The sequence below is a fragment of the Drechmeria coniospora genome, chromosome 01 (assembly GCF_001625195.1).
Source record: "Drechmeria coniospora strain ARSEF 6962 chromosome 01, whole genome shotgun sequence".
Taxonomy (NCBI): domain Eukaryota; kingdom Fungi; phylum Ascomycota; class Sordariomycetes; order Hypocreales; family Ophiocordycipitaceae; genus Drechmeria; species Drechmeria coniospora.
In genome coordinates, this window is record NC_054389.1 from 10,510,126 (window position 1) to 10,519,840 (window position 9,715).

The window sequence follows — 9,715 nt, forward strand, 5'->3', positions numbered from 1 at the left end:
CTATTTTTTTTTCTCTTCGGAACTTTTTACTTGCCCAACCTCGCCTTGCCGCCGTGCGCGCGCCCGTGCCAGTCTGCTTTCCCTATTGCCGCTCCGATGCGCGGTGGCCGATCGTCCCGTACTGTCCTTCGTTGGCCCCCTATCATGCGATACATACGTACTCGGTCCGTGCACAGTAGATGAACAAAGGAACGAGTGAATGCTGAACGCTGACTTGGACGCTTTTCCACTCCGCGTTGGCTTGTTTCATCGTACTTTCATCGTACGTCGTTCCATCGAGGCATGCTAGGTTGAGGCTGCTTGCGCCGTTGCATCTATTGTTTCCTTACGTCAATGCCATATTTCTGTCCAGCACGCTCGCCCTTGCGCTCGTTGTCTTTCATCTCCTTGCCGCAATATGTTTGCTTTTTGCTGGGGCTCCCAGATGGTGATCACCATCCGAGATCCGGAAGGGAGGGGTTCAGGCGGAGCCCCGGCGGAGTCGATTCCGCCATGGGCAGGACGGATCGATGACCAGGTGCCAAGCCGGGACGGAATATCTCGCATCGCCCTCGATCCTACTCTCTCACAATGCCTGCGCTAAGGACCCAGCCGGCTGGTTATTATTAGCGTGCTCTTTATTTCAATATTATGGGCAATTTTGAGTGGCTCAGACGACGGCAATTGATGCCCAATTTGGCAGTCGGATCCACCTGAGATAAACCAACCAATGGCACAACACCGATTCTCAGGAGGTCGTGTTACCGATTCCCAGCCACAGTGGGCTAGTGGTACGGAGTACTCCGTGCGGATACACCTCAACTCCGTACTGTATTACATGCTACTTGTGTCACATATCGAATCGCCATGTACTCCGTATACAGTACAACTCCTTGTACCGTAAGTAAATGTACGAAGTAATATTGAGTACATGTACTGTACTCCGTACTCCGTACACCTACAAGTATTACTTACACATACGGATATATCTGCGAATTATTTACTTACTAAGCAGCAGGTACCTACACGCACAAGTGCCTACTTCGGGGTGCTTGTACGGAGTGCTTGGTATGGGTATGCATCACATGTATATTTACTGTTTATTGCACAACTTGGATCCATCGTACAGTAGCACACTTGCAATAGATGTACAGAGGTAGTCTGCATCGATCTACACCTACTATCCGGGTCCACCAAGCCGGCTCGGCTGGAAAGAATGCTGCGAGTGGCCCATTCCCTCGCTGCCTGCCTCTGCCTGTGGGTGCCCTCTCAAGTCCAGAGGCCGTTGTGTTCAAGGCTTCCGCTGCGTCGTGTGCCACATGGCAATTCCGTGCCTCGCAAGGCGCTCATTAGCACTCGTCGCCTAGCGAATCCCGAGGGAGTCGTGTATCCAAAGACGGCGGTATGATCTGCTAGCGGGTCAGGCGCAGCAGGAAACGTCATCGAACGAAGTCTTGAGTTTTCCACGTCGTAGCCGCCGGCGATGGCACCGAAGCATCACCGTGTAATCTCGGAGTCATGTAGCCAGCTGAGCGTAAGGTGATATTGCCGGAAAAGCAGGTGCAAGGAATTCATCCTCGCTCGTGTCTTGTCGGAACCGCCCTGCACCACTCGTGACGTCGCGCGTCATTGGGTCAACACCCTTCAAGGATCCATGTCGTCCGGCTCGACCATCCGTCCCAGAACTAGGCTTTCCTTGACAAGTTCGTCGGACAGCACACGCACCATCCCCCCCACCGGCGCCCCGGCAGTGACCTTCTTCCTCCTTTTCGGCCCTGACTCCGGTGCGGGCAAAAGCACGTCGTCGACGGTGCCGACGGACTTTTCGACGTACAGCCAGTCGAACGGCTGCCCCCGGCGTTCGCCCTGCCGTAGTGCGTCCCGGCCTTGCTCTACCGTCGACACCCTCGACAGAAGGGAGGGTCCGAGAGCCTGAACGAGGAATCTGTAGTGCTGCGTCGTCGGCCTCCGTGCCTTCCTGGCATCCACAACCATCAGCACACTCTGTCCCAGCAGCAGCTTCCGCCTGTGCTCCATGACATCCGCCAGCCTCGCTCCGAGGGCCGGGTACGATGACAGGGTCCGTGATCGGATGGCGCCGCCGAGGACCTTGGATGAGCCGGCACTCAGCAGGTATGGCTCCCAGTCGACAACGTTCCCCTTGTCCAGACATTTGGTGATCCAGCCAGGATACAGGCAGGGTAGGCCGAGGGCCAGGGCTTGCAGATACTTGGGTGTCCTTGAATGGCCGTCGGCGATGACGGCCGCGAATCCGCAGCTCGCGCGGGCCCTTGCCAGCCTCATGCAATCCGTGTCGTCGGTCGCCGTGTTGCTCGTCGCGTTTGCGTTCGCCGACAGCTCGAACAGCTCTTGAAACCCTTCCTCGACCACGGTACCGGCCGCTTGCAAGATCCTACCTTCCAGACTCTCCCGCACTTGGCCTGAACTGTCGGAGAGGAAAGAAAGGGCAAAGACCATGCCCTCGAACAGGCGGTGGCCCCGATGGGTCGACGTGATGCTCTGGCGAAAGGCTCGCCCCGTCCTGGAGGGCGGTAGGCCGCTCTTGTCAAAGGTAGACGCCGGCGGCTGAGAGTGATGCAGCTCATCCGTCGAGTCCGACAAAAGGCTCGCCGACGGCCTCACCCTTTTGGACGCTCGCCTTACTCCATCTGCCGTTTCAGCCTCGATCGCGCTCCTCAGCGCGCGCTTCCGCAGGTTCATGCTGCTGGCCGGCGACACCGTTTTCGCTGACCGCCTTCCATCGGCCGCCCGTGACTCCTGGGTCCCGGGCGTCGTCGTGGACGACGGAAGCGGTGTCACGGATAAGCTTGACAAGCTGGAAGTTGGCTCCATGACGGGTTCCCGAGCACGACGGGGCTGGTGCGGAGTCAGGCAGTTGCGAGCACTTCTGCGAGGCTTTGCCACCGCGCCAGCCTCGACGAGCAATCCCTCCGACTCGGAGCTGAGGGCCGGACTGTCTCCGCCATCCTTCCTTCTTGGAGCTCGTCGCTGAGTGGGCGGGTAAGACGAGGTGTCTGCCGTGCTGCCGCAAGCATCCCTGCCGTCGTCGGCATCGACTTCCACAAGTGTTGGCAGCTCCGGGTCCGAAGCAGCCGATGGTCTCGGCAATTCCCCCTCGGATGGGCATCGTATGGGGCTGGTAGCGGGGATCATATCCTCGTCCAGCGCATCGTCCTCCCCTTCCCTGTCTTGCCCAGAGTTCTCCGGCTCTCCATGTGTTGGCTCCAGGTCGTCGCCCGCTCCACCCGCTTCGCCCGGGGTCGCCTTGGTCGAAGCGATCGGCATGTCCAACGAAGCCGTGGGAAGTTTTTGAGAATTACGGATGACTGCAACGTCTTGGCTCTTGTCCAAGTCCGTTCCTGCGCCCGCACCTGGGTCGGCACCTGCGCCTGCGCCCGTGCCTGCGTCCACGCCGAAGGTGCTTCCGCTGCTATAAACTCTCCGTTTCTTCCTGCTCTGGTGCTCGCCAGAGTCCCGTCGCGAGTGCCTGGTGAAGCTAATCTTGTCCATCTCGGCTTCGGCCCGCGCCCGCTTCTTCTCCACCGCTTTCCGGCGTTCCTCCTGCATCGTCAGGGGATCGTCGTCATCCGAGTCCAGGTCGACCGGCTTTTCTCCACCGCTCGTCTTTCTCTCTTGCGATTGCTTCATCGGCACGTAGTGGGCGAACGGTTGCCGGCCGACGGAGGCCTTTGCTGCTTGAAGCGTGGGTGACTCGGGGATGAGTTCTTCCCTTGCCGAGGCCTTCTCGGCAGGGCTGTCCTCGGGGACGGCAGGTCCATTCTTGTCCTTCAGCAAGGTCCCTGGGACGTCGTGCCACCGTGGCGGGCTTGATGTGCGTGCGTCGGTTGGCGAGGAAATATTCGCTCGGTTCTTGAGGGGCGACGTCTGGAGGGCGTTGGGCGAGATAGAGTTGAGGAAGATGTTGGGGGAGGGCCGCGACGAGGTCGGGCTGGCTTTGGCCGCCGACGAGAGCTGCTGGGTCTGGCCGAAGAGCTGGCTCCCCGCAAGTGGGGCCAGGACGCTCAGCTTGGCGGCAAACGGGTTGGTAGGCAATGCCGGCGTTTCGGGTGGAAGATCCTGCGGCTTGTACGGAGTGTAGCCGGTGTTGGAGTTGAGCTGAGATGTATGGTCGGTGGTGCGCCAGTCGCTCCTCGTGGGCTCGAGGCCGGCGTCGACGGAAACTTGGGATGACGGCCGGACGTGATCGCTGAGGTGATCGAAGATGACGGCGCCCGTGTCGCCCTCCTGAAGAGTCCTTTGTTCCTCGCTGTTCTGCTGCGTCGGCTCATCGGGGCTCGCGGGGAGGAGATGGGCGAAGAGATCGTAGTCGCGGTCTGCGTTGACCTGCGTCGGCGTCTGTTGGGAGGCGTCCATCTTCCGTCCCAGGCCAGCCGTCGACGTTGTCTGCGTCTGCTTCAACGCTGCGCCGTCTGGCGCGAGGGACCTTTCGCCGACGGCGTGTGTTTTGATTACGAAGGAAGAGTCATTCTTCCAGGGTAAATCCTCGGCTTCGACTCCGTCGGCTTCGTGGACGGCACCACCATCAATCTTTACCTCGTTGCCAGTCACCGTCTCTTCTTGATCATCGGTTCGTCTGGCCTGTCACCACCAATGGATTAGCTGGACAGGGATAGATGACGAGCGACGAGCGACGGGCGATGGATGACGTGACACAAGGTCCGTAAGCATGCAGGGGAGAGGAGGGTGCCCGAGTACGTACCTCTTTGTCGACACGAAACCAGGCCTGATGGGCCGCGAAGACGGCCTCGCTGTTCTGGGATTCATTGCTCCCATCGAGGGCCATCGGCGTCAACTCTGCCCGCGCACGCGGCTCGGGTCGCCTCATTTTCGTAACTTGCTCAACATTTCGAAATCGGGAGACATGGGATCGAGTCTCGACTACAAAGGCTAGCAACCAAGCCAACGTCGGGGGGAGGAGAATGAATGGCTTCCATTTGCGCGGCGGTGACGCGCTATCACGTGATTCACAAATGGCTGTCCTTTATGCACAGAGAAGCAGCCCCACTCTAATACATACTGTAGTCTACTTAAGTACTGTATACTTAGCACTCCGTACTCCGTAGTTGTACTTCAATTAATGCTGTAAGTAAGTACTCCGCACGGAGTAATATTACTTACTTGCTGTACTCCGTATTAATAATTATAATATTAATACGGAGTAATGCATGCTGAATTCCGCTCTACTTGGTACCGAAACAAACCTATACTTAATGTACATGTGCAGCATGGAAGTAAGTCCACCTACTCCGTACTATACAACTACTTACAGTAGGTGTACTGTACTTGTAGTATTAGTCAGCACTTACTATGTATACTCATCATGCTGAAATATATCCAAGCACACGGCAGATCCATTGCTTGCAGCATCTTTGCACCTTACAGCGCTCTAGACGTTGACATGGAGAGTGCTGCAGGATATGGTAGAACACCAAATCCACAACAAACATCCCCATGGGCCGTTGGCTGTTGCTTCAAACAGAACCTTCACGCTTCTGCCAGTCGCCCTCGTTCCCCCAGCCGCCCCCGGAATAATCCGCAGTGGAGCGCAACTTTGCCCACCTACTGTCGGGAGGAGCTTGTGCCGCCATATGACCTCCGGCGTTTTGCTCCTTGTAGCCTGGCCTTCCTGAAGCTTGCTGAGAAAAAAGTGGCCGAGGCCGTAACTCCTGCTCTACGGGAGATCGCAATTGAATCTGCCCGGGAGCAGTTGTCCCGCTCGGTGCGACGGTGGACGTGGGCGTTGACGTGGATACAGGACCTGAAATGCTGTGTCGGCCCTGCCCCATCACAGCCTCATGTCCTGCCTGCGCGATGCCCAGGGGAGTTGGTATGCCCGTAGGCGGTCCGGAAGCACGTTGTGGGTGCATTCTTGGCCTGTCACTGGCCGCGGGCGAACCTTGACTCGGATGCCAGCCTTGAGGGCCCCGAGGCTGCTGCGCGAGCTGCTCCGGAGGTGCCGTGCTTGGGGCAAGTTTGGTGCTCTGGAACCATTTGGCCCACTTCTTCTCCTTCTCCTTGCCTAGAGGACTGGCGAAACCTGGTTGTGAGACATGTGCAGCGCTTTGGTGAACGGCCTGCGGCGCAATTTTCGCGTCCATCGACACAGTCGACGGAACTTGCTGCTGAGGGTAATGTCCTGTGATGGTATGACCCTGTGGTGGTGCCTGACTGTGCGGTGATATCTGGCCGTGCGGTGACGTTTGATAAACAGGCGGCGACATTTGCCCTTCCGTGACTTGGCTCCGCGGCAGGACCAAGCCGCGAGGAGGTGGGCCTGTCGCTGGCCGTTCAAGGTGCCGCTGACCTGGTTCTTGCTGCCAGGGACCCTGCATCTGCAACGCAGTGGTGGCTTGAATCTGCTGCAAGCTTGGCCTTTGCATACTCCGGCATGACGAGGATGAGTGTTGTGACCCTGACGCTGTCGAGCTCGGCCTGGAGTCGTTTGCTTCGACCTTTTGATGCCCCGCGCCGATCTGAGATTCGTCGTGCTCCTCGATCCTGCCGAGGAGATGTGCAGGCGGAGAGCAGGCAGATTTCTCCGCCAGAGTTGCTGGCAACCGGTCGGTGGTTATCCGAGGACTGCCGGATTTTGTTTTGGCGGGAGGCAGACGGGACCCGTCCGGAGACACCTGGTAGCCGATGGGATGTTCCCCATCGAGCAGCCCCGGAGACGTCGCCTTTCGTCCCTTCTTCGGTGCCGATTCGATCCGGGGAGCTTGCGGCCGGCCAGTTGCACCAGGACTTGCATCTTGAACCGGAAAGTAGGATCCCGGCGGGTGCCGATGCGGCAGCTTGTTAGGAACTAGTGGACCTTGTGTGGATGCCCGAGGGCCTGATCCGGGGGTGCTGGTGATGGGCGACGGCGTGAATACCATTTCACCATAACCCTGCATGAGTGCAGGGTTCAAGGAAGCACGCCGAAACTTTTCCAACGGTGACGGGGTTTGCAGTGGGAAGCTGGACGGTTGGCTTTCGGCCCTGGGCCGCACCGAAGGCATCATCCCGGTGGCAACGGTAGCGACTTGATAACCTCCCCGAACAGGAGAGGGTGATGGTTTCGCTGCCGTCGACCGGTCCTTTTCAGGCACCGCCGGGGGTTGATCGTCAGACGAGCTCCGCTGCGGTGAAGGGAATCCCACAAGACTATGGGGGCGAGCAGTCTGGGAAAGCTTCGAGTAGGCAGCATCGTTTGCGTGTACGGACGGAGCAGGCAACGGTCGTTGCTTCTGCCAAGAATCCCTTGGACCATCCCGAGATGGGCCCTGCGATGGCAGACCCTGCGTTGGCGCTGCTCGATACGGCGGATACCCGTGCGAGCCGGCTGATGGATAGCTTTGAGATCGCAGTTGAGCTGGTGAAGGCGTATAGAATGGCTCCTCTGGATAGGGCGGTTGTTGACCCTGGCGCGGAAGGACAGAGGTCTTGTGAGCAGCAGTCGACATCGAGTCAGAGTCGGCTCGTCGGCGTGCTACGCTTGAACCGATCGAATCCGACACCTGTGCAGCCGGAGAGGGTTCCCTCGACAACGGGGGCCGTTCTTGTCCATGGGCTGGCATTAGGACGGATGGAATCTCCGGTACGATGTTCTGAACTTTTGACTCCAGTGAGCCAACTTGTTCCAAAGTCACCGCACTCGACCCCGGCACAGGAACGGCTTGCTGGGAAAGCGGCTGTGAAGGATGACCAAATCCGCTCGTTGTGTCTTGCTTCGTCTCTTGTTCAAAAGCGGACGCCTGTGTCGCGACGGTTCCGGGAATAGGCAGGGATGCGGCTTTCCGAGGACCGGCTGGTTGCGCCGTCGTATCGGCAGATGGCTTCCTGGGAGGAGCCAAGACGCAAGGAACGGTGCTTGGGTCAAGGTTCGCGGAGGTACCCGAGGCCATCATGAGTGACACCTCGCGTTGTATTGAGCTGCCGATGGTCCTCCTTCTCTCCGATGTGGACCACGACGATTCCTCGACATCAATTTTCCCGGGCACATACGGCAGGTAATTCTTTTGCACACCCGAAGAGCCTGCCGGCTTCCTCGCAATCTTGAATTCTTTGGCCGTTTCTGTCCGCGGTTGGCTCGTTGAGTGGGCACGCTGGGGCAGCTGGTTAGGGGACCAGATGTAAAGCGACTGTCGATGCCGCTCCTGTTCTTGGTCTACCGGAGGTTTCTGCCGTTCCGTTTCCTGCCCCCCTTGGTTCGACGTTTTCTGTGATGACTCCCCCGGCGTTGGTAGCTGCGACGATTCAATGCCATTCTGCATCGTCCCCTGTGCTGGCTGTTCGAACCGGCTTCGCGCCCCCATCCCCGGCATGTCAGGTTGAAACGCAGGGCATTCGTTTGATGACGGCTCACTACGCTCCGCCGGTATCTTCTCCTTCTTGTCCCCGATCGCATCTTTGCTCCGGACCTTTTGCGGCACCCTTAACCCGGCGGGGCCGAACTTCTCGGGCAACCCGGCGGCGGGCTGCTCGGACGAGGCCACAGGCACAGGCGCCTCTATCGGCGCCAGCACCGAGCTATCGGCCATCTCGATGGGGTCCGGATGGAGTTCAACACGAGCGACAGCTGTAATCTCCGTCGGCATTTCGGCCACGTTGCCGACGGGGTCAAAGACCTGGGGGTGCGGAACCGGCAGTTCATGCAACGTGCCGCCGCCGTCTATCTTGTGAATTGCGCGCTCCGGCGACACGGGAACGGACTCGACGGGTGGGCTATCTTTCGTTTCGTCCTTTTGCATCTTCGGCGTCGTCCCCGCACTGGTGGCAGGACTTGCCCGCTTGGAGCCGTCGGCCGAGACGTTCTGCCCGTTGTCGGAGGGGTGTTCCAATATCTCACCGGCAACGATGCGTCTCGCGGCCTCTTCTTCCTCTTCCACGAGAGGGCTTACATCCGAGTAAGTGCCTGGGCCAAGGTACATGAAGTTCTCGGGCTGGAAGACCTGCTGATCGTCGTCCGAGCCGTCACCCTCCCAGACGGCGCTGATGGGGCGAGCCGTGGCGGACATGACCGCCCTGCGAGGCCTGGGTCTGCCATCGTCGGGGCTTATCGTGTAGGAGGGCGTGGTGGAGGAGGGTGTGGTCAAGGTGATGCCAATGGCCGAATGTCGCCGCATCTGCTGCTGCGACTCGAGCCGCTCCTCGGGTGCGAGCGCGGGCGCGGGCGCGGAAGAGTCGACGTATTCGGGGAATTCATCGCCAGCGGTCGGAAAGTGGTATTGTATCTGGCCGCTGGCTGTGAACTTGTAAAACCATCGCTGACCGTCGTAGTCGGACTCCCAGCCAATCGGCAGGCTGGCCATGATTGTCTTTGTCCAATGTCGCCGTCGTTCTGCGTTGCTCTGTCCTGCTCCGCAGCAGTGTCTGCCCTGTTCTTGCCCTGCTCCGCTACTGCTCGGCACTGTTCTACCCCTTCACCTGTCGTCGGGGTCGTTTGCGTGGTCGAGGCCGTGACCGCGGTGGAAACGGATGGGACGGGATGCTTCCTTGGCCCTCGATCGTCGTCTGCGGACGCCGACGATGGCTCGCCTCAATGCCGTCGCATCGGATCCGATGGCTGACGGCCGCAGGGGAACAATGATGATGGAGCAAGATGGACGTGGGAAGAGCAAATGGCTGGAGGGAGAGGTTAATTCCAAGAAGGGGCCAATGATTGAATGGTTGAATCGGCCGTGTCTGTCTGGACACATGGCAGCCGCAACGCCAC

At 59.1% G+C, this 9,715-nt stretch overlaps 1 protein-coding gene across 1 annotated transcript; it reads right to left on the bottom strand.

Moving 5' to 3' along the window:
• Positions 1–1,623: 1,623 nt before the first annotated feature.
• Positions 1,624–9,311, bottom strand: DCS_02797 (uncharacterized protein; the record flags this gene model as incomplete). The annotated part of the gene is made up of 4 exons (XM_040800123.1): positions 1,624–4,599; positions 4,721–4,973; positions 5,289–5,298; positions 5,585–9,311. 4 exons carry the CDS (start codon positions 9,309–9,311, stop codon positions 1,624–1,626), a joined length of 6,966 nt encoding a protein of 2,321 aa, XP_040661006.1.
• Positions 9,312–9,715: the final 404 nt, after the last annotated feature.